The sequence below is a fragment of the Theropithecus gelada genome, chromosome 14 (assembly GCF_003255815.1).
Source record: "Theropithecus gelada isolate Dixy chromosome 14, Tgel_1.0, whole genome shotgun sequence".
In the NCBI taxonomy this organism is placed as follows: domain Eukaryota; kingdom Metazoa; phylum Chordata; class Mammalia; order Primates; family Cercopithecidae; genus Theropithecus; species Theropithecus gelada.
Window position 1 is genome coordinate 59,230,987 of NC_037682.1, and position 24,407 is coordinate 59,255,393.

The following is a 24,407-nucleotide window of genomic DNA, read 5'->3' on the forward strand; positions in this document are numbered from 1 at the left end:
TAATAATTCTGGTGATTTTACAGGGCTGATGTGAAGATTAACGCGCGTCAACGGTTTAACACCGAGACCCGCACGGCGTAAGTGGTCAATAAATACGAGCTATTATTATCAGCAACGCTGTGTCCTCAGAGCCTGCCCACCAGGACGTCGGGTAGCGGTGCAGCAGGAGCGGAGCAGGCTGCCTCCCCGGAATCCCTCCCGGCGCGGCAGCGGCCCCGCACCGCCACCGCCACCGCCATTCGGGCTCCAGCCCAGTCTGCGCGTCTCCCGGCGGGGGTGCGGGGCCAGGGCCCTGCGGGGCGCTCAGGGTGAGTCTGTGGAATCGTAGTGGAGGATGGCGCCGCGCTAGGCGGGGGTCCCAGGAAATCGGCTGCAGGGATGTCTGCTGGAAGGGCTGGAACGCGGGGCTCGCCGAGGTCCTAGAGTCTCCTACAGGGTGCGGCCCCCAGGAAGCTGCGGCAAGTGCCGCGCCCGCCGAGCTCGCTCCCGCGCCCGCCCCAAGATGGCGCCCCTCCCCATCCCCCCGCGCGCGCCTCCGCCGCTCGGGGCGCGGCCCCGCGGCCCGCGCGCTCCTGGGCGGGGGATGTTGTGATGGAGAAGCCGCGGCGGAGCCCGAACCCCGCAGCCTGAGCCACCTTCGTCATCTGGGCCCGGGCCTCGCCGCGCAGGTAGGAGCTGTCCCTGCCCCGGCCCAGCCCGGGTCGCTGCGTCCCCATCCCCAGCGGCCGGCGGACCGTGCAGCCCCTAACCCGCGGCAGCCCGGGTCCCCCGGCCGGCCCCATCCCCCATCCCCCACCCCCCATCCCCCATCCCCCATCCCCGGGCTGCCGTCTCACCGCGCGCCTGCGGAGCGTCCCCTCATACCCACCATCGCAGGGTCCACTCGAGCCCTCACACTGCCCCCTCCGCTGCCCTTTACCTCCTGCCCCTCAGGGTGACTAGGGGCGGGTATGGAGGACGAGAAACCAGGGGCGGTGGGGATTGGGGGAGGGGAGGCCCAGGGCCAGGAAGGGGACGTGGAGTGGAGTGGGCTGGCAGGCCGTGCCGATTCCAGCAGGGGTCCCGGGCCCTGGATCTGTCAAGCCGCATTCTGTTGCCCTCGGCGACCGAGGGGTGTGCCCTGGGGCGGCTGTGTCCACAGCTCAACCAGGAGGCCTAGCACTGGCAGGAATACTCAGTAGGAGCAGTTTTCCCACTGCCAATTCCTAACCTGTTTTGTATCCGCCTGTGTATCTCTTGCATTCTGAGCCCCTCCAGCTATAGTCCCAGCTCTCCCCACCCTTCAGAGTCTACGCTCGCTGTCTTCCTTACTTCCCATTCATTCTTAAAATCACTCCACTCTGTGTCCCTGACACCTACTGAAACTGTCCAGGACAAGGTCACCGGAGACCTCCTTGTGGAGAACTCCAGTAGACACTGTTATCTCATTTACCTTTGAGTAGTATTCGGTGGGGTATGTCAACTCACTCTCATTGAAGCGTTTTCCTGCTTTCTGCCCTACAGCATTGTCTGCTCTTCTCAATCTCATTTGCTTCCTCTCCTACTCTCTTTAGATGCTGGTGAGGCTCTTGGCTCTGTCCTGAGCTGTCTTCTCTCATTCTCTGTTCTTTCTCCCCAGATATTTTATTCACTCCCAAAGCTTCAAATTTCATATATATGCTAACGATTCTCAAATTTATATATCCAGCCCAGACTTCTTTCCTGAAATCCAGACTCATATATTCAGCTGCTCTCTTGACATCTCCTTGAAAGACAAACAGGAATTCCAAACCTATAGATTCCAAGCTAAATTATCTTCCCTGGTTTTCTCTGTACCCTACTTCCAAATCTGTTCTTTCTTCATATCTCAGAAATGGCTATTTGCCAATGTGGAGTCATGAGCAAGACTTGAGATTAACCCCTCTCTCACCCTCTGCATCTCATTTCACCAAGTTCTGTCACCACTGCCTGAATATTTCTCAAATCCATTCATTTCACTCTTTCCCCACTGCCACCAAAGTTAATCTGGGCCACCACCTTTTTTTTTTCCTTGACTACTTTAATAGCATACCCTCTTGCCTACCTCCCTTTAACTATTCTCAACACAGCACCCAGAGTGATCCTTTAAAAAATGCTTCCACTCACTTATTCATGCAACACATATGATTTGGGCACCTAATATATGCCAGGCACTGTGTTACGTACGTCCTGAAGATACAACTGTGAGCAAAAGAGACTGAGTCCTTGGAGCTGACAATCTAGGAGAAAAATCAAATAAGAATAACATTATGAATGTAATATATACCATGAAGAAAAGCAGTATGGTGCCTTGAGAACGCACAAGAGCAGCAGCTAAACTGGTCATGAGGATAAGGAGAGAGGGTTGAGGTCAGCTTCTCTGAGAATGTGACGTTTAAACTAAAATATAGTGGGTGAGTAGAAGTTGATTCAGCTTAGAGAGTAGGAGAAGAGGTCCCAGGCAGCATGGAAATCATGTGCAAACACCTTGTAGAAGGAAAACACATGATGTCTTTCAGGAATCAGAAGAAGGTTACTGAGGCTGCAGAGCAGAGTGACCAAAGCCAGGGGCAGGGAGGAGGAAGGCAGGCGCCAGACTGAGCAGGAAATTTAGGCCATTTAAGAATTTTGTCTTGGCTGGGTGCGGTGGCTCACGCCTGTAATCCCAGCACTTTGGGAGGCTGAGGCGGGCGGATCACAAGGTCAGGAGATCCAGACCACGGTGAAACCCCGTCTCTACTAAAAATACAAAAAATTAGCGGGGTGCGGTGGCGGGCACCTGTAGTCCCAGCTACTCAGGAGGCTGAGGCAGGAGAATGGCGTGAACCCGCGAGGCGGAGCTTGCAGTGAGCCGAGATCGTGCCACTGCACTCCAACCTGGGGGACAGAGCCAGACTCCGTCTCAAAAAAAAAAAAAAAAAAGAATTTTGTCTTAAGGGCCAGGCACGATGGCTCACGCCTGTAATCCCAGCACTTTAGGAGGCCGGGGCGGGCGGATCACCTGAGGTCAGGTTCAAGACCAGCCTGGCCAACATGGCGAAACCCCATCTCTACTAAAAGTACACAAAAATTAGCTGGGCATAGTGGTGTGTGCCTGTAATCCCAGCTACTCAGGAGGCTGAGGCAGGAGAATCGCTTGAACCCGGGAGGCAGAGGTTGCAGTGAACTGAGATCTTGCCACTGCACTATAGCCTAGGTGACACAGCAGGATTCCACCTCAAAAAAAAAAAAAAAAAAAAAAAAGAAGAATTTTGTCTTAAGGTCTTTGTCCTTGGTTGTAGTGGATGGGGAGAGTTGATGCAGTTCAGAAATTTTTCTCAGAGAGGCAATCATCAGTACTTAGGGATGGACTGAACATAGCAAGTGCTAGAGAAGGACATATCAAAATGTACCCCAACTTCAGATTCACAGAATAGGATGGATTGTATCATTCCATGAGCCAGGATCCTGAAAGAGGACCAGTTAGTGTGTGGGAGTGGGAAACACGAGTGGGTATATTAGCTTGAGACATCCAAGTGGAGATGTTGAGTAGAAAGTTTAATGCACTTGTCTGGAGCTCAGGTGAGGGGTCTGAAATGGAGATTTGACTTGGGAAATCATCAGTGTATAACTGAACCTGTGGGCATGAATGAATATTTATGCTGATTATAGGATAAGAAAGAGGAAAGGGCATGAGAATAAGCCATAAGAAACTCCAGCATGTAATGGCCAATAGAGGAAGATGAGCCAGCAGAGGAGTCTAGGAACCCAGCAAACAATAACAAGAAGTGTAAAAGATGAGATGAGATGAGGAGTGCGGAGATGAGAGTGTGGAGGCCACGGATAGAGGCTGGATGAGAGATTCATGGGGTCAGATGCTGCTGGGAGGACAACCAAGATGAGGACTGTGTCTGTTGGATTGAATGACACAGGGGTCAGGTTGACCTTGGAGCTGTTTCTGAGTCGTGTTGGGACTGGAAGCAGGTTTGGAAAGGGTTGAGGAGTGAGTGGGAGGTGAGGAAGTAGCAACAGTGAGTAGAGACAACTCTATCAGGAAGTTTGCCTGTATGAGGGAGGAAAGAGCAGTGAGTGGCTCTGGAGGAACGTCAGGTCAAGTTGGGAGATAGTGGATCCTATTGAGAAGGAGAGGTTGATTATATAGAGGAGAAAATAGATAAACAGTGGTATAAAATTCCTGGAAAGGTATCGTAGGAAGAATCCAAATGATAGGTGAAGCAGTTGGTTTTGGGAAGGAAAGAAAGGGATAGGTGCTGAAGTTTGGTTAGGTTTTTATGTTTGAGGATGTTCCCCAGTTGGATGGCTTCCCTTTCCTCTGTGAATTAGGAGGGGAGATCATCCTCTGAGAGGGGTGGCCCACAGAGAGTTATGTCCTAGTCTCAGGCAGGCCTTCGCTGATGTCTTGGCTATAGCAAGCCCCAGGTTCCTGTAATGCCCTCCTCTTCCTCCTTCGTGATATTCAGTCAACAAATAGGGAATGCTACGGGTGCCAGGCACTGTTCTAGATGTTGCCATTACACTGCGTTGTAACAAGTTGTTCAATGACTGTTTCCCCCTAAACTGAGAACTCCTCCAGAGGAAGAACTATTTCTTTTTTATTCATCACTCTCCCCTGTGTCTAGCACAGTGCCTGGCATATGGTAAGCTGTCAGATTGAACAACTTCTGATTTGGAGCAAGACTTAACCCCAACCCCTGTGGTCTGATACCAGGATCTTCAGGCTTAGTGGCTACTTCTTTCAGTTCCTGCCCTGAGGCCCCGGCCCAGCTCCCTGCCTTGAGCCAGAACCCATTTGGCTCTTTGCATCCTTTGGTAACTCCAATGAGAGGGGAGATATTAGGTTATGTTCCTTCTCTAAAAAAATTGGACTGAGGTCATCTTTTTGACCTCGAGCAGTGGGGTGTTGGTGACCACACCACCTCAGGCTAGATGCTAAAGCTTCAGCACTTAAACAGTTTCCCCGTTCCTCCTCTAATACTTCCTGGCCTGGTGACCAGATTGGCAGGGTTGCCCTGAAGTCAGCTTGGCTCTTCACTGTTTCAGCCTTACAGCGCACGCACCCTTTTCAGATCATAACTCCTAATGCCAAGGAGGTCAGTCTCTGCCTGACCTTTGAGAAACCTGGCTCTGTACACCACTGCTTCAGAGAAGAGTTTGCCATCCTTAAGGTCCTCCGAGCATGGCAGAGTCATGGAGTCTTCTACTTCCTGAAACCCATGGAGATGCCACTCTTGAACAGTGTCTGAGCCAAGATGTTGGTTTAAGCTACCTGCCTCACTCCCTTTTCCTAGATCTCAGCCCTCACCTCTCCGGGATTCCTGTCCCATCTTACTTCCCTCTCAGGGACCCTTTGGCATTATCTGACACCCTCCCAAACGCCCCTTTGCTCCTCTCCAGCCCATTGGGCCCCACAGCCTTTCTAGGTATTTATTCCCAGCCAGTTCTGAGCTTCCTAGATCCTCTCAGCCCCTGTGTCTGTCCCATTCATCCTTTCGTTCCTTCTGCGCGACAGCCCAGTCTGTGGCGGCACACAGCACACTCTCTTTGATAATGGGAATGTGAAATAGAATAAGACACCGTCTCAGATATTCTGATCGAATGTGGTCCTGGATGTTGTGAGACACGAAGGAGAGAATAGTCACTTGATGGTGGGGAGAGAACAGGAAAGACTGCTTAGGAGCTGTGACTGCTGAGGTTAGTTTTGAAATACAAGCAGAGGTTTTCACAAGGGGAGACAGAATTCCAGGCCGAGGGAGCAGTATAAACAAAGACCCAGGGCTTTAAGAGTGTGCGACATGTTCCAGAATCTGCCACACTGCCTGTGGCTGGAGTATAAGGTATAAAGGAGGTGGGAGGTGGGGAGAGGTCTGACAGGTTATAGAGGTTGGCTCAAGGGGGCTCCTGGGTGTTCTGCTAACGAGTGCAGACATTATCCGAAAGGCAGTGGTGAGCCCTCTAATTTTCTGAACCAGGGAGTGACACAATCTGGTTTCCATTTTTGGAAGATTACTGTGGTTCTGGGAGGAGGCAGAGCTGTCTATTTTTTTCTTCATTTATTCCAGTGGCCATGAGTTTTCTCATTGGCCAGGAGGAGTCACACTGAGCAGATCAACAGCTACACGTGAGGCAGACACATGCACATAAACCTTTTTCATTTTACAGATGTATGGGCAGCATCGCACTAGGGTCTGAGGAACTAGAGACATAGAAAGGTGAGCTATGGGGCTGGGCTTAGTGTCTCAAGCCTGTAATCCTAGCACTTTGGGAGACTGAGGTGGGTGGATCACCTGAGGTCAGGAGTTCGAGACTACCCTGGCCAACATGGTGAAACCCTATCTCTACTATAAAAAAAAAAAAATACAGAAATTAGCTGGGCGTGGTGGTGGGCACCTGTAATCCCAGCTACCCAGGAGGCTGAGGCAGGAGAATCACTTGAACCCAGGAGGCAGAGGTTGCAGTGAGCCAAGACCATGCCATTGCACTCCAGCCTGGGCGCACTGCGCCTGGAGAGATGGGCAAGCCTTGCTCAGGCAGCTGCAACACCTCTGCTCAGTGCTGAGGACACAGAGGGAAGGGAGGTAGTGGGGAGTCGGGGAAAGAAAGAACTCCTTAGTGGAGGAACAGGGAGATAGGGAACTCTCAGATAAGACATCAAGGAGAAAGGTCTGTACAGTGGGAATTAGAAAGAGCGCAGTGCAGTGTTTGTTGGGACAGTCAGTGAGGGAGAATTGTGTGTTGGTGGAAGGGTCGGGTAGGAAGAGAGAATCAGTGAGGCCATCGAGGGAGGAGAGAGTAATGTGGTAGGGGCTGTCTGAAGGACGGCTTGCATGGAGGGCTCAGGATGAGAGAGAAGTGGGCAGTGGTTGGTCAGGGAGAAATAACTGAAATCGGGGGCTGGTGAGGTTCCAGGGTGAGAGTACTTTCTTGTGGGGGTCCGGGAAGGAGAGCAGCAGAGCAGCTGGAAGGTCAGGGAGAGTGGGGAGGATGGAATGGGGCCAAGGGTGGGTCCCTGGGCGGCAGGCTGGAAGGATAGTTGGAACTCAAACGATTGCGAGAAGCTGAGCCACAAAGGGCTGTGAGGAGGCAGAGGGAGGTGTCGGGAGGGGAGCTGGCCTTGTAGAACAGGGCGTCCACTTCCCTGAAAGGCAGGTGGAGTTTGTGTGGGGCACCATGAGGCTCAGTAACATAACCAAAGTGTTTTCTGACACTGGCAGAGGAGAGGCCAAAGCGAAGCCTGGAGGAAATGGGGACTGATTCATACATTCATTCAACAAATATTAATAGAGGTCCTGCTCTGTGCCAAGACTACACTAGGCACTAGGCATACTGTATTTAACCAAAAAGGCAAAATCCTCACCAACACGGAGATTATAAATTGTAGTCTTGAGGAGACAATCATTAGACAAAGTAAATAACAAATTGGCTTGTCAGATGGTGACAGGCGCTGGGGAAGAGTTAGGGATTGCTGAGGAGGGACTGAGGTAGCCTGTGGTTTTAAAATGAGTGTTCAGGGAAGGCTTCACTGAGGCTGTGACATTTGGTCAAAGATCTGAAAGGCTGGGCCGGGCGCAGTGGCGCACGCCTGTAATCCCAGCACTTTGGGAGGCCGAGGCGGGCGGATCACGAGGTCAGAGTTTGAGATCAGCCTGACCAACATGGTGAAACCCCATCTCTACTGAAAATACAAAAATTAGCTGGGCGTGGTGGTCGGCACCTGTAATCACAGCTACTCAGGAGGCTGAGGCAGGAGAATCACTTGAACCCGGGAGGCAGAGGTTGCAGTGAGCTGAGATCCTGCCATTGCACTCCAGCCTGGGTGACAAAAGCAAGACTCCATCTCAAAAACAAAAACAAACAAACAAACAAACAAAAAACCCCAAAAAGCAAAGATCTGAAAGGCTGAAGGGCCCAGGGGAAAGGCTCCCATAGTGATCCAGGACAGGGCATTATAAGGGCTGGCAGAGGGACCGGTGCCCAAGGGGAGCTACTTCATGGAAATTGTCACCAAGATGTAGCTTCATCTGGCCAGCGGAGCCGTGAATTGCAGCCAAGCACCCTCCCTCTGTGACCTGCCTTCCTGTGCCATGCCCTGTAGGGCTGGTTCTGCAGCTTATTTCCTCCTGTCCTCACAGTCCCTAGTATGGGGTGGGCTTGGGGCCTGGTTGAGCTGAGTGACTTATGGGAATAGGAACACAGCCGGAGGAGCTTACAGTGGTGGGGCTTGGGATGGAAGTGCAGCAGGAGAGGGGCAGTCAGTGATCAGTGTCCAAAACACACGAGCCAGTCCCACTCTAGTGGTGTTCCTGGCACAGTAAGCCCCGGGTGGATGAGCTGGGGGGTGGGGAGGCACAGAGAGCCATTGTGTGGAGGCCCTGCTGGTGGGATCGAGGGCGGAGCAGGCACCAGCTGTGCCATCCCAGAAAGCTCAGGGCAGGGGATATAGGGATGGGTTGAGCCTCAGACCTGGGCCTGGCCTGTGATGGGGACGATAGTGCTGGGACAGAAGATGAGCCCAGTCATTCTCATAGGATAGAGAGCCATGGGTGCTAGCCTGCTTAGTGCAGGGAGATGAGGAGGCACAGGGCATAGCCCTGGGGCAGAAGCAGTGATGCTGCTGTTCTGGACCAGAGGCTCAACAGCATCTCCTTTCCCCACCCCACAGGAGCTGCCAAGGCCATGTCTGTTCCATCATCACTGAGCCAGTCGGCCATTAATGCCAACAGCCACGGAGGCCCCACACTGAGCCTACCCCTGCCTCTGCACGCTGCCCATAACCAGCTACTCAACGCCAAGCTGCAGGCCACAGCTGTGGGACCCAAGGACCTGCGTAGCGCCATGGGGGAGGGTGGTGGGCCTGAACCAGGCCCTGCCAATGCCAAGTGGCTAAAAGAGGGCCAGAACCAACTCCGGCGGGCTGCCACGGCCCACCGTGACCAGAACCGCAATGTGACCTTGACCTTGGCAGAGGAGGCCAGCCAGGAGCCTGAGATGGCACCCTTGGGCCCCAAAGGCCTGATACACCTGTACTCTGAGCTGGAGCTCTCAGCCCACAACGCGGCCAACCGAGGCCTACGAGGACCTGGCCTGATCATCAGCACTCAAGAGCAGGGGCCAGATGAGGGAGAGGAGAAGGCGGCAGGGGAGGCTGAGGAGGAGGAGGAGGATGATGATGAAGAGGAGGAGGAGGACTTATCTTCTCCCCCTGGGCTGCCTGAGCCCCTGGAGAGTGTGGAGGCCCCTCCCAGGCCCCAAGCCCTTACAGATGGCCCCCGGGAACACAGCAAGAGTGCCAGCCTGCTGTTTGGCATGCGGAACAGTGCAGCCAGTGACGAGGACTCAAGCTGGGCTACCTTATCCCAGGGCAGCCCCTCCTATGGCTCCCCAGAGGACACAGGTACCTTGTGGAGCTTGACATGGGCATGTGGGAGGGTGTGAGGGCAGAGGTTAGGCCTCTCATATAGAGGCCAGTGCCAGCCTGATGTGAGCTGAAAGCCCATGTCCTGAGGCCACAGCAGGCCATGTCCAGGCTTTCTCGTTCAGAAAGTGCTTGGACATTCTGGTAGATCTGACCATCATGCATGCCTGGATGGATGGATCTGTTCATTATGCATGCCACCATGGTTGATAAGTGGACTAGTTTGTTTACTGGGCACTGACTAGGTAACTGGCCCTCTACTCAGCATTTTCAGGCTTTATCCTCACAGTAAAGCTGTGAGGTAAATACTGTGATTATCCCCATATTACAGATAACAAAAAAGAGACCCAGAGAGGTTTAGTAGCTTTCTCAAGACCACAGACAGGCTGAGATTACAATAGAGCTGAGATCTAGACCAGGTCTGAGTCCAGGTCTGAGCCCTTGGCCCTGTGTTACACTGCCACCACAGCACAGAGCACAGTGCACTTAGGTGCACTTGGGACAGTCTGCCCCGTTTTAACAGGTCACGTCTGTGGGGAGCTGCTGTCAGGAGTAGGATATTGACTAAAAGTTAGAAAAGAAAACCCTTTGGGTAGGGGGAGGAGAGTAGATACTAGGATTCCAGGGCTTAATAATTAAATATGTCCCATTTAAATCAGCTGAGTCTCCACATTTTCTAATGTCATGTAGAGAATACAGGAAAAGCTGAGGAACAAAGGATGGAGATAATGGGCTATAGTCACAACCCTGGAGTTCTGTAGATGGGGGTCTAAGAAAGATTAGGAAAGATCCCCATCCTCACCAGGCAGCGAACACCATACCCATACCCCAAACTGTGCAATCTTTGTAGAGAACATGCAGTTCAAATGAGCCTAGGGCTGCACACCATCCCCGTTCGAAAAACTCATTCTGGACATTTTCAAACATATACAAAAGTAGAGAGAAAAGAATAATGAGCCTGATTTACCCATGACCCAGTTTTACCAATTATCAATACATAACTAATCTTGCTACCTACATGCTGTCTTCCATTCCTAAGCCCAGCTAGGTTATTCTGAAGCAAATACTTTTATTTATAAATGTTTACAGCTGGGTGCAGTGGCTCACACCTGTAACCCAGCATATTGGAAGGCTAAAATGGTCAGATTGCTTAAACCCAAGAGTTCAGGACCAGCCTGGGCAACATGGCAAAACCCCGCCTCTATAAAAAATACAAAGAAGTTAGCTGGGAGTGGTGGCATCAGCAGCTGTGGTCTCAGCTCCTCAGGTGACTGACCTGAGAGGATCACCCGAGCCCGAGAAAGTCGAGGCTACAGTGAGCCATGGTTGTGCCACTGCACTCCAGCCTGGATGGCAGAGACCCTTTTTCAACAACAACAACAACAAAGTTTACTTTTGCATTTCTGAAAGATAAAACTCTTAAGAAAAACCCACCATAATATCAATGTACCTACAGAAATTTAATAATAATCTCTTAGTATCATTAAATATCCAGTTGATATTTATGTTTTTAAAAAGGCTGGATTGAGGCTGGGCACAGTGGCTCACACCTGTAATCCCAGCACTTTGGAAGGCTCAGGTGGGCGGATTGCTTGAGCCCAGGAGTTCACAACCAGCCTGGCCAACATGGTGAAACCCCATCTCTACTAAAAATACAAAATTAGCTGGGCATGGTGGCAGGCGCCTGTAATCCCAGCTACTCGGGAGGCTGAGGCAGGAGAGTCACTTGAACATGGGAGGCGGAGGTCATGGTGAGCCGAGATTGAGCCATTACACTCCAGCCTGGGCAATAAGAGTGAGACTCCATCTCAAAAAAAAAAAAAAAAAAAAAAAAAGAGACAGTGTCTCACTATGTTGCCCAGGCTGGTTGTGAGCTCCTGTTCTCAAACAATCCTCCTACCTTGGCTTCCCAAAGCACGAGGCTTACAGGCGTGAGCCACCATGTCTGGCCTGATTTATCTCTTAAAGTTTCGTTTGATCAAGTTCCCCCTGTCTATTTGTTTTTTGCTTGCAGTTTTGCTTTTGTTTTTTAACTGAAGAATCATGTTGTTTGTCCTGGGTTTTCTATGGTCTGGATTTTTCAGACTCTCTCCTGTGGTGGTATTTACCATGCTCCTCTTCCCCTGGATTTCCTGTAAATTGGTAGTTAGTTCTAGAGCCTTGATCAGATTCAGATTTGAGCATTTTTGTGTTTTGCTTTTGCAAGAATATTTCATAGGTGGTATTTTAAAGACTTCTACCAAAGGCAAAGTCTGATTGCCTCTCTTTTCATGATGTTAGTGGCCTTTGGCAGTCATTGCCTCAACTCCTTTTAAAAGGAACAGCCCCTCCTGCACTCCAGCTGATTACATGTGGTATTGGGGTGAGGAAAAATGTAGTCTCAATGCAGCCAGTTAAAGGGGAACTGAAAACTAGATATTGGTGTAAAATAGCCCAATTTCTAAATGTTAACGACAAATTCTGTTTTTTAAAAAGCACGGTGCAGGCCACACACAATCTGTCTGAGGCTTGCATCAGTCTGCAGGTTGTAGGTTGCAAGTTTGCAAGACTAGGAGGTATGAGTCAGTGACCAGATAGAGGCCTAGTTGCTCAGTCGCCCCTGGGATGGTCACTGTAGTGGCTGCAACTATGAATAACCTATGAAGCTTCTAGGAATAGGAGGATAGTATTGCTGAAGAGCTGGGATGGGTTTGCTGGGCAGTGACCTCAGCAAGGATGTTGGAGGGGCAAGAGGATTCTCAAGGATCTTGCACTGGTGGAGACTTTGTGAATTGAGGATAGAGGTGGGGGCCAGCCCAGGAAAGGGGCCAACTCACTGATTACTCTTTTATGACTGTGTTGCTGTGACCAAGAGGGCTGCAGAAAAGGTTTGTGCTTCTGCAGAAATGAGGCTAGAATTGAGCAAAAATTATTTTCTCCTTCGTATTGTAGGATATTCATAGAGCTATGGATTGAATGCATAAATGCATGAATTCATGAATTAAATGAATGATAAATGAATAAACTTTACTACCTGTGTTGAATTCATACTCTGCTCCAGGCCTTGTCCTAAATGCTGGAAATGTATACTCTGAGGCAAAGATGTTTTTGCCCTCCTGGCCTTCACAGCCTGGTGAGGAGACAAAGAAAGAAACAGGAGGTTATGTTCAGTGCGATGAGCTCTCTGGGGCTGGGGAAGTCCAGGAGGGGCCCCTGACCCTGCCTGTGAGAGTGGTGGGGGAGAGGGCAATGGGTAAGTTTTAAAGGGACCTGTATACTGATGTCTGAAGGAGAGGTAGGTGATAGCCAGGTGAAAATCGAGAGAAAGGGAGGTGGGCTGGGAGAGGACAAGGGGCGTGTCCCAAGCCAAGAGAGAGAAGGGGAGTGGCCAGAGGTAAGGCTGAGAGGCAGACAGGGGTTCATGACAACACATAAAACCTGGGGAGGAATTTGGACTTTATCCTGAGGGCAGTGCAAAACAATTAAGAGGATTAAGTTGGAAAATTACTTGATTAGTTTAGCATCTCAGAAGAATCATTTGGGCTGTAGTGTGCAGCTGAGATTGGAGGAGACCAGACAGGAAGAGAAAGACCAGTTAATGATGTTTTTGCAATGATCCAGGTAAAAAAATGCTAGTAGCCTGGGCTATGTTAGTTATGTGGGGTGGAGAGAAGGGGAGAGCATTAAGTCAATCACTGATTCCTGAGCAAGTGAGTACACCTGGCTTTGCCACTAAAGGCATTTGTGGATGAATGAATGAATGAAGGAAGGAATGATATGTGAACATTTAATATATTTTATGTGTAAGTGTCTGCATGAATCGATGCAGGAGTGAAGGTGTACGTTCTGGAATAAATGCATGTATGTGAAAGCAAAGGCCTGGGTGGGCTGTGCTTGGAGGGAGATGTGCCAAGCTCCAGAAGGGCCTCCCAGATGGCCAAGCGGGGAGAAGCTGCCCTTCCAGGACAGATCGGAAGGATGAAGCTCTTTGAAGCAGGAAGGTGCAGGCTGTGAGGGATGGCAGATGGATTGGTGTGTGTCACTCAGTCAGGAGATGGTGAACTGGTCCCCAGATTCCAGAAGTGTCCAGCCCTCCTGAAGCAGACTGTGGCTGTGGAGGGCATGGAGGCCTTAGGTGTGGTGTTTCTGGAAGGTTTTAGCAGGAGAGTCCCGAGGCAATGGAGGGTCTCTGGGGAACAGCAGGTCTTCCCTGAGCCTCAGTTAAGTTTCAGGTGCCTATTGAAAACCTTATTCCATAGGGTGTGAGTTAGGGGGAAGTGGGGGCGGGGAGAGGCGGTGATGGCTGCCTAGAAGGTGGATGGGCAAGAGCCACTCCTCTTTGGGTGTCTGTGGGCCCACGTCATTTGGAAGCTGAGGATGGTGAAGCACCCTGCCTGAATAACTCATCAGGTGTGCAGCCACCTTGGAGTAACCACGCCCACTTCCAGCCCTGCTGTGTCTGGTTGCCCAGCAGCCGGGGTCTTGGGACTGCCTGTCCCTTAGTGCTGCCTCTTGGACCAGTCAGGATTCCTGGTTTCCCTGGTAACGGGAAGCACGTCAGCAGTCTGGGCGCTCCCAGCCGGTCCTGGTGCTGCGGTTGCCGAGGAGACGCTGCAGCCTAGCTGGGCCCTGGCAGGTGAGGGGTGGGGGGTGGTGCTGGGAAGCCCCAAGCCCAGCCTCAAGCTTGCTGGGGCTCAGGAGCTCAAAGCCCACCCTTGGGTTCAAACTGCTGTGCAGGTTCTGGACAGGGGCAGGATCCCCGAAGGCCTTGAAACCACACCCTATTTATGCTGAGAGCTATAGGCTCTGCAGGGCCCCAGGCAGCTGGGGTATTCCTGAGGGGCTGAGTCTCCTGGTATCCCTAAGACTGGGCTTGGCTTAGGCACTGAGATAACCACTGGAGGATGGGATGGAGATTCAGGATTGGGGGAGGGGAGCCAGGGTGAGGAAGAAGAGGTGTGAGCAGGAGGGGCTGGGGTCTCATGAACCTCCCTTTCTCCTCCCTTCCCCACCCCCTCAAGGAGATTCCCTAGCATGGTGGTCCTGGCCCCTCCCTAGCAAGCTTCAAGCGGGGGAGGATCTTGCCTGGCAGACGCTCTGCCCTGGTGAGAAGGGGGCGGGATGAGTTTTTCTCTGCAGCCCAGCACCAGGCTGTGAGCCCCAGCTGGCTGGGCTGGAGGGGCTTTGAGGAGGGAGGGTGGAGGCAGGAGGGGCCGGGAATGAGCGCCACGTTCTCCCAGGACTTTTTCCTGGCCATCATCCTGCAGGACAGCAGCCCAGGTGAGGGGCAGCACGAGGTTGGGCATCATGTGGGGTGGGGCTGACAGGGAAAGAAGAGTTAGAGGACGCATGAGCGGGTTACAGGGATGGAGTGGTGTGGCTCTGTCGGCAGACAAGGGTGTATGACACAGATGCGAGGTATGTGTGTATGTGCATGACATGTTTGCTTGCAACTGTGTGCAGCAAGGGTCAGGAAGTGAGCGTCTGTGGTGTCTGCACACATTTGGCAGGGTTTGATGTATGCCATGTGTCTGAGTGTGGGTCCACCTGTATGTATGGTACCCACACATGTGTTAGGTGCCACTGTGGTGTGGTATCTGCACACTTGTGTGGCAGGGGCTCATATGTTTAGCTGCATGTGCATGCCTCTGTGGTGTCTGCATAAGTGTATGGCTAAGGTTGGTGTGTATGTTTGCCCATGCACGTACATGTGCACCTGTGTGTGATACCTGCCATCTGTGCTGGCATTTTCTGTGTTGCATACCCTGGTGTTTGTGGCTGCACAGGTGTGTGGTAGGGCTTGTATGTGTTGTGTGTCTGTGTGTACATGTATGTGTGCAGGAGCTAAAAAGTGTTCCCCTTTGTGTTCACTGAGATAGAGATATGTATGAAAGGAGGTTAATTGGGGTCACCCAACCTTCCTTGCTCCGTTCCTTCCTCCTTCCCTGCCTTCCTCCTTTCCACAGTGTGGCCACATTAGCCACCAACAGGGCCCAGGAGGAGACCTGAGCCATGTCCCCTACTGGTGGCCCCACATGTGGTGACTCCAGACTATAGGCTCTAGGCAGAAGCAGGAATTGTGTTGTGGTATAGCTTTTCCTCCACCCCTTCTCAACCATGGGGTCTCAGAGGGGACCGGGCATAGGCACCAACTGTCTGCTCTTTAGGAAGGCTGACCCTCACCAAGCCTCCCACCTGGCAGATTCCTTCTGGAACCCTAACGCCTTCGAGACGGATTCCGACCTGCCGGCTGGATGGATGAGGGTCCAGGACACCTCAGGGACCTATTACTGGCACATCCCAACAGGGACCACCCAGTGGGAACCCCCCGGCCGGGCCTCCCCCTCACAAGGGAGCAGCCCCCACGAGGAGTCCCAGGTGAGGCTCACAGGCCTGTTGGTTTTGGGCCAGGGGAGGGAGTATGTGCTGCTGGAGTAGGATAGGATACTCGCTCACTACTCCCTTCCCTCCTCCTAGCTCACCTGGACAGGTTTTGCTCACGGAGAAGGCTTTGAGGATGGAGAGTTTTGGAAGGTGAGTAAGGGGACCTGCTTTACCATGGGATAGCTGGAGGAGGTGCATCACTTTGATCCTGATTCCTCAATCCCCTTCCCAAGGATGAACCCAGTGATGAGACCCCAATGGAGCTGGGACTGAAGGAACCTGAAGAGGGGACATTGACCTTCCCAGCTCAGAGCCTCAGGTGAGCTGCCAGATGCAGTGGGCTGGCAGTGGGATGGATCTGTCTGGAAGGGGCCTTGGGACAGCTCCATTTATGGGGGCCCTGTGCCAAGTATTACCATCTGCCTCCAGCCCAGAGCCATTGCCCCAAGAGGAGGAGAAGCTACCCCCACGGACTACCAACCCAGGGATAAAGGTTTGTTCAAGACTGACACCCATTCTGAGACCAGGGCCCTCTTGTGTGTAGGACAGCCGCTAATATTGTGCTCTGAGGGGTCTCAGTGCAGTCCCCCAGGTCCTGAGTTAGGAATTCTTCCAGTCTCAGCAAAGAGCCCTGTGAGTGAGCTGGAGGCACTTCCAATTTTTAAATCAACCAGCCCAACAGACAGGTTGGGGGCCCTCGTAGTCTTGGTTCAGGTGCTTTTTTGTACTAGCCAGGGTCTCATATGACATCTCCCTCACCCTCACCACATCCCCCTCTCCCTAACCACATCCTGTTTGGGGAGCTTCTCCGTCTTAGTTCAGAACACCCTGCCTCCTGCCATACTCTGTATTCAGGAACTCTGCTGTGTCCTGTGCTGAGGGCTCTCCAGTTTTGACTCCGATCCTCTGCCTCCTGCCCCTCTTCTGTGTCTGGCAGTGTTTCGCCGTGCGCTCCCTAGGCTGGGTAGAGATGACCGAGGAGGAGCTGGCCCCTGGACGCAGCAGTGTGGCAGTCAACAATTGCATCCGTCAGCTCTCTTACCACAAAAACAACCTGCATGACCCCATGTCTGGGGGCTGGGGGGAAGTAAGGACCTGAGCCAGCAGGGGTGGTACTATGAGAGAGTGTGAAGGGAATTATGAGAGATGGGAGGTCTGACCTGCCCACAAGCAGGCTGGGAAAGGGGCATATTGGCCCTCCGTAAGTAGCAGCCCTGTGGGATGGATGAGTGACCCCAGGCTAGGACCTTGCGAGATGGTAGCCTAACAACAGTGGAGTTGATGTGAGAGATGACACGTGACCTCCACTAGAGTGAGGCCTGCAGGGCGGGTGGTCTGACACCAAAGCAGGGGCCCCAGAGCTGTGGGTAACATCCCCTGAGCTGCAGGAGTCAGAGATCAGCTACCTTCCCGGCTGGAGTCCCACTGAGTGCCTGCTTCTGGGCCTGCAGGGAAAGGATCTGCTACTACAGCTGGAGGACGAGACGCTAAAGCTAGTGGAGCCACAGAGCCAGGCACTGCTGCACGCCCAACCCATCATCAGCATCCGTGTGTGGGGCGTTGGGCGGGACAGTGGAAGGTGGGAACAGGGCCTGGGATTCCAGGGTGGGAGTTCATCCAGCATCAGAGTCCTCCTCTCTAACTCTGTTCTTTGCCTCTCTTGTGCTGCTGGACCCAGAGAGAGGTACTATGCCTATTTTCCCCCTCCTGCACCTGGACCAGATGCCTGGAAGCACCCAAGCTCCCCTCTTCTGCCCTGCCCCTTCCAACCTGCTATGCTCCACCATTACCTTCTACCTCAGCATGCTTGCCTGTCTACCCTCCCTCCAGAAGACAGCACCTATGGGGGACCAGCTGTGGGCAGAAGCCCCGGAGGAGCTGTGACGGGCAGGGAGGATGTGGGTGGGGTGGGGACCAGGCTTGGCACTGGATGGTACTGGGAGACACTGAGGTGCCCCTCCCCCAACAGGGACTTTGCCTACGTAGCTCGTGATAAGCTGACCCAGATGCTCAAGTGCCACGTGTTTCGCTGTGAGGCACCCGCCAAGAACATCGCCACCAGCCTGCATGAGATCTGCTCTAAGGCACGGCCCCCTCCACTCCCTGGACTAGCTGCCACCTTCACTCTACAAGGGTGTGGGTGGGGTTACTGAGTAGGGTGGGGGTGCCCCAGGGCAATGAGGCTCTAATAGATTCTCCCTGGCTCCTCGCCTCCCTTCCTTCCTCAGATCATGGCCGAACGGCGTAATGCCCGCTGCTTGGTAAATGGACTCTCCCTGGACCACTCTAAACTTGTGGATGTCCCTTTCCAAGGTCAGTGTCAAAACCCCTCTAGGTCTAGCTCAGATTTGTTGGCAAAGGTGGGCGACTCAAGGAAAGGCATGAGCTCCTGGACAGCGCTGATAGAAAAATGAACACATGAAGACTGAATACTCCAATAAGTGGAGGGACTCCGGTTAAAGGGAGGCAAGGGACGAGATGGAAGTAGGACCTCGGCTGGGCAAGTGTCTAGCTTATGCCCTGCTGGTGGGGACTGGGGGTGAGCAAGGTCTCCCACCATGATCAACCTTCTGTTCTTTCCCATAGTGGAATTCCCAGCGCCTAAGAATGAGTTGGTCCAGAAGTTCCAAGTCTATTACCTGGGGAATGTACCTGTTGCTAAACCTGTTGGTATGTGTGTCCTTCTGTACCCAGGGGCTGCTACCTTGATCCTAAAGCTCTGCCCCTACCCTCTGCCTTCCAATACTTCTTCTACCAGACCTTCCTCATGCTTCTTGTCTCCCTACCCTTTAAAATGCATCCCACCTCCCTGTACTTCTGTCCTAGCTATATTCACTGTCCTGCTTATAGCAGCAGTCAGCATGCCTTCGCTGAGCATCAGCCACGTGAGTGGTGCTGAACCAGGCACAGAGGGAGACCCCACTCCTTCATCCCATGGAAAAGCTTTGGTGGGATTGGGAGGCAGCTATTAGATGACTGGAAACACCAGACAGCAGCCTGTAGCTGGGTTAAGTGTTACAGCACGAGCTGTGGGCTGGAAGTATCAGGAGAAGGAAACAGTGAGCATAATTGTCACATACGTTATTGTTGCAAATAATTTTTTTTTTTTTAAAGACAAGTCTTGCTCTGTCCCCCAGGTTGGAGTGCAGTGGCATGATCTCAGCTCACTGCAACCTCCGCCTCCCGGGTTCAAGCAATTCTTCTGCCTCAGCCTCCTGAGTAGCTGGAATTACAGGCTCCCGCCACCAGGCCTGGTTAATTTTTGTATGTTTAGTGGAGATAGGGTTTCACTGTGTTGGCCAGGGCTGGTCTTGAACTCCTGACCTCAAGTGATCCGCCCACCTTGGCTTCTGAGAGTGCTGGGATTACAGACTTGAGCCACTGTGCCTGGCCTGATCTGGTTAACTCTTATATTTCAGTGCTGTCATAGTATCTGCTATTTATTTGTTCATTCACTTAACAAATACCTTTGAAGCTTACCATGTGGCAGGCCCTGGACTAGGCGCTGGGAGAACAGTGGCCACAGTCCCATTTTCATAGAGGTTATAGAAGGTTGTGGTAGAAAAAAACCAGGAATTAATAAAATAATCACACAAATTGTGAGTTATTCTTTGAGAGAAAGTAGCAAGATAGAACAGAGGAATTTCATCTAGTCTGGGGTCATAAAAGACTTCCCTGTGAAAGTGACGTTTGAACTGAAATCCAAAAAATGAATAGAAGTGAATGCAGTCAAGTGGAATGGAGGTGGGGGTAGGATGGGGGAAGATCAGGATCTACAGTGGGTGGCACTTTGGCACTTCCAAGGTACTGAAAGAAAGCCAATGCAAGATGAGGCTGAGAGCCGGGCAGTGGCCAGGCTGCCAGGTCAGGGATCTCAGGGATTATGTTAATGATTTTTTCTTCATCCTAAGAGCAGCAAGGAGTTATTGAAGTCTTCAAGAGTGCACTTGCCTTAATCAGATTTGCATTTTGAAAGCTCACTTTGGCTATTTCATGGAGGGGACTGTTAGGCGGGTGGAGGTGGATGTGAGCAGCTCAGTTAGGAGGCCGTTGCAGTAGTCCTGGCCAGTAATGAGAGTATCTTGGACAACAATGGAGCTGAGGAGGAGTGCGTGGATTCCAGAGCTGTTTAGACAGGTATAGTCAACAGGCCTCGGTGATTGGTTCAGTGTGGGTGAGGGACAGAGGCATTAAGGGTGACTGCTAGGTTCCTAGCTGTTGGACCTTCTGGATAGTGGATTCTTTCTTTCAAGGTGGCAGATGTTAGAAGAGGCCAATTTGAGTGTGGAGATTGTAAGCTAACGTTTGGACATGCTGAGTTTGAGGTGCCTTTGGGGAAACTGAGGCAAAGTCAGGTTGGCAGCTAGATTCACAGATCTGGAGCTGAGAGGAGAGGTCTGGGCTGGAGATAGAAGTTTTGGCATTATTGGGTTGTAGAGGTAATCAAAGCCATGGATGTAGAGTAGCTTGACCCTGGAAAGTCGGCATCCTGAAGTGAGAAGGGAAATGAGGCTAGTCATAGCCTTGAGGCCCTCCAACATTCAGTGGATGGGTGGAGGATGAAACTGCCAATGATAGTGACAACAGGAGAGAGGCAGGAAGAAGAAAAGAGACTACTTGAAGAAGTGGTGGCGTATCATGTCAAAAGACACATAGGAGGAACTCAACAGATTTTTGATGAATGAATTTAAAAAATGAATTAATGAATAAATGAGACTAGCTTCAGATTACATGGCCAGGAAAGCTAGACCTAGGAGTCAAACCCCGGTCATCTTTAATTCTCTGCACTTTCCCTCATACCGTGCTGACTTTCATGTCCAAAATCTTACATTGAAAGAGGGGACCCTTCTTAGAAAAGGTGGGGATTGAACTGAGGTTTTGAAGGAAGGCTTGGATTTGCAGAGTGGAGTGGATATTTCATTTGGATTCAGTGGCACTGCCAAAGACTTGGAGCTAGAGTTGAGAAAAGCATGCTGACCCTTATGCCTTTGCTTTCCTCCTTCTCATCCTCAACTTCTAAACCCTTGTTGGCTCTTCCGGTTGTTACCCCCATTCCCATATGTGCTTCTTTGCATCTACCACTTGACTCAGGTCCTCCCTATGCCAGATCAACTGCCTGTGACCCTTGACTGCTCCATCAGCTCCACACTTTTGGACAAGTGGCCTCTAAACTTACTTCCTGCTTTATCTTATGCTCCTTTTTAACCTCCTTTTTTAACATTAGCCCCTCCAGAAGCTGCAGTATTCGTTCATTAATCATTCATTCATTCAACAAGTGGTAATGAGTGCCTGATGTGTGTCAGGCACTATTCTAGCTTCTTGCCATACATTGATGAACAAAAGTGACAAAGATCCCTGCTTTTATTTAGCTTACATTCTAGCAAGGAGAGACAGACAATAAAATGAGTAAACCATGGAGTATATTAGAAGGCAACAACTGATACAAAAAAAAAGAAAAGAAAAAAGAAAAGCACACCAGGATAAGGGGGATTGCATGTGGGGCTGGAGGTCAAGGTCACGGTGTAGGTTTTAGTCCTGAGTTGCTATCAAATCTGACCGCCTTTTTCCATACCTTGCTCCACTGCTTTCACTGCTTCCCTGCCAAACCTCCTAAGACTCTGAGGCCGGGCTCCACTTCCCACAGCCCCATCTACTCAGCAGTTTGACTTTGATGTCCCTTTCACACAACTGAACTTTGAGATTTCCAGTTGCCCTGGCCTAAATGTCATAAACATCACACCCCTCTGCCTGGCTTTTGAAGCGCTCTGCAATATGACCTGGCCCATCCACTTCTGTGACACTTGGTTTTACCAGTTTGAGTGCATTTGCTCATGTTGCCTTGAGAGTGACTTGCTCATGCATCTGGAATTTCTTCAGCAGATAAGCGCTGTGTTAGAATTGGGGACAGAGGGATTAATTAAATTCCATTTCTGTTCTTGAGATGGCCAAAGCCCAGTGTGGAAAAAAGTTTGCCAGCAGTTACAAGATGTTGTGGTAAGAGTTGTCTGAGTTGTCTTCTCCCTGCCCTGCAGCAGGGATGGCTTCCTAGAGAACACCTAGTCGGAGCCCTGAAGGATGACAGTCTGGAGTTTCTCAGTCCAGCGGGGAAAGGGCAGTCAAGACAAAGGCTTTTCCCTCAGTTGCAGTCTGTGTCCCTCAAGGACATTCTCTTCTCTTGTTTTGTATTCCCCATCTGCCTTACAGGCCATTTGCCAAGATTGGTTGTTAATAGTAATACTACACAAATCATCTGAAGCTCAGGGAGCAGTAAAATATGAGGCTTGACAGCTCTGGAGAGGCCAGTTTTTGGAAGACTCGCATGCTTTTGGGAGCAGTTTGGCCTTGCTGCAGCCAGAAGTAAGATGAGCAAGGCCAAGATGGGAGAAGACATTCAAGGAAGACATTTGTCCTCTGCCCACAAAGAGTCCACATGGTCCGCTCCTAGTGGGAGCTGAGAGGCACTAAAAGGGGCAGAGGGCCTGGGACTGGACCACAGAGGCATATGCCTTTTGCACTGGCATTGTGCAGAGACAGTAGATCACATGGGCAGCTTATAAGTGTGGGGACTAGAACTGATGCCTTCACCACACCATGTGCTCCTGCCTTGGTGCTTTGCTGAGTGCAAGCAAAAGTGGGATCCATGAGGGGAAATGTTTAACAGCAGTTTGAGGTGGGGGAGAACATGCATTATAAGGGAAACCTGATTGATCTAAAAGTCAGGAACCTTGGGTTCCTTGGCCCTTGAGCACATTATAGACATTCTTGAGTAGAACCTAAGATCTTGAAAGCCCTTGTAGTTCTGAAAACTAGTAATATAGAGAAGAGGTAGGAGAAAGGCATGGCTAAGAACCCAGGCTCTGGAATCAGACTGCCTGAGCTCAGGTGTCCATTCCTTGATGTGACCTAAGGCATGTTGCCTATCTCTACCGTTTCCTTATTTGTAAAATGGAAATCTGTTGTGAAGTTGTTGTGCGGGCACAAATGAGGTAATACACTGTGATGACTTAGCACAGTGTGATACAGAGTAATCACTCCTCAAATAGATTATCTTAAAAAATAATTGGGTCTTGGGAGAGGACTGGCCTGTAGGGGCTGACTTGGGAGTTATTGTGGTGTGAAGCAATGTGGTGTCTGAGTGTGATGAGCGCTGAGAGAGCACGATTTGGGGAAGTCAGAACTTTGGGAGGTCAGTTGGTTCACAAGTATGGAGGAATAGGCAGAGCCAGTGAAAATAACCAGCCTAGGATTCAAGATTTTAAAAAGTAGGAAAATGTCCAGTTACTGAGGCCAGGGGACCCAGGGAAGGGATACTTGGACAGCATTGTCCAAGATGTAGGCTGGCAAAGTGGGGATGGGGCAAAGGCCCTGGGTTTGACTGGGTGGAACTAGAGTTCTAGGGTAGAGCTGGGGTATCCTCTCTCTACCGTCAGTGATGTCTTGTGTCCATATGTTCTAGGGGTAGATGTGATTAATGGGGCCCTCGAGTCAGTCCTGTCCTCCAGCAGCCGTGAGCAGTGGACCCCAAGTCATGTCAGTGTAGCTCCTGCTACCCTCACCATCTTGCACCAGCAGGTAAAGAGCTGGGGTAGAAGTCGTGGCTTTGCCTTGCCATGGAGGGGAGACGGGGTGAAGGGAAGAGCTGCTAAGATGGATGTGGAACACAGTGTGGGGTGGTGTTCCTTTTTAACTGAGTTCCCTCCATGCAGACAGAGGCAGTGCTGGGAGAGTGTCGGGTGCGTTTCCTCTCCTTCCTGGCCGTGGGCAGAGATGTCCACACATTTGCATTCATCATGGCTGCCGGCCCAGCCTCCTTCTGCTGCCACATGTTTTGGTGCGAGCCCAATGCTGCCAGCCTCTCAGAGGCTGTGCAGGCTGCGTGCATGGTAAGCCGGTAGGGTGGTGTGGTGGTGGCGTGGCCCCATGTGAGGCAGGCTGGAGAGTGACTGCCCCGCTTGCCTCCGCAGCTTCGCTACCAGAAGTGTCTGGATGCCCGTTCCCAGGCCTCCACTTCCTGCCTCCCAGCACCCCCTGCTGAGTCCGTGGCACGGCGTGTAGGGTGGACTGTCCGCAGGGGTGTTCAGTCGCTGTGGGGCTCCCTGAAGCCCAAACGGCTGGGGACCCATACCCCATGAAGAAGCCTCTGCCTTCCCTCCACCTGCTTGTGTCGGGCCCCAGGGAACTACAGGGTGTGGGTCAGGTAGGGGTCTAGAGGCTATTCCTAGGCCTTAGGCCTCCCAAATATGCCCCTCCCCAGTAGCTAGGGTTCCCTGCCTAGGAGCTGGGGAGGGAGAGATCTAATCCCTTCAAGGAAGTCATAACACTGGTGTGGTAACAAGAGGAGCAGGAAGCAAGGCCAGCCCTGGCTCTCCATCCCCATGTGTTTCAGGTGGAACAGGAGGAACTGGCCCAGGCCAGGCCTCATACTCCTGGGACCCAGCAGGGGCAGGAGGAAGGGACTGGTCCAGGCATGGGTCCCTTCCCTTTGCTCCGTGGGCACCTCTACTGTATTGATATCACTAATAAAGTCTGTCTGCACTGCTGTGTGCCTTCTATGCCTGTACCACACCATCAACCCCATTACCCTGTGCCTCAGTTATGATCTTGCCCCAAAGATCTCCTTGCCCTGCCTGCTTGA

At 51.7% G+C, this 24,407-nt stretch overlaps 1 protein-coding gene across 8 annotated transcripts; it reads left to right on the forward strand.

The window, feature by feature from the left end:
• On the forward strand, positions 1–24,311 carry APBB1 (amyloid beta precursor protein binding family B member 1). Of its 8 annotated transcripts, XM_025355462.1 has the most exons (15): positions 1–668; positions 8,657–9,388; positions 15,591–15,766; positions 15,866–15,922; positions 16,006–16,091; positions 16,202–16,265; positions 16,710–16,859; positions 17,224–17,351; positions 17,451–17,456; positions 17,742–17,856; positions 18,001–18,085; positions 18,359–18,442; positions 23,229–23,344; positions 23,479–23,655; positions 23,737–24,311. In XM_025355462.1, exons 2-15 carry the CDS (start codon positions 8,671–8,673, stop codon positions 23,902–23,904), a joined length of 2,130 nt encoding a protein of 709 aa, XP_025211247.1. In that variant the 5' UTR covers positions 1–668; positions 8,657–8,670; the 3' UTR covers positions 23,905–24,311. The 8 variants fall into 8 exon arrangements, with proteins under 8 accessions (XP_025211247.1, XP_025211248.1, XP_025211246.1 ...); XM_025355463.1 differs by lacking the exon at positions 17,451–17,456; XM_025355464.1 differs by lacking the exon at positions 17,451–17,456 and having other exon boundaries at positions 186–308.
• The last annotated feature ends 96 nt before the right edge of the window (positions 24,312–24,407 follow it).

Coding starts and splice junctions, on each gene's coding strand:
- APBB1 (XM_025355461.1), top strand. CDS start 8,671: ATGTCTGTTCCATCATCACTGAGCCAGTCGGCCATTAATGCCAACAGC. Junction 16,266..16,709: donor CTACCAACCCAGGGATAAAG/GTTTGTTCAAGA, acceptor TGTGTCTGGCAG/TGTTTCGCCGTGCGCTCCCT. Junction 16,860..17,223: donor TGTCTGGGGGCTGGGGGGAA/GTAAGGACCTGA, acceptor CTGGGCCTGCAG/GGAAAGGATCTGCTACTACA.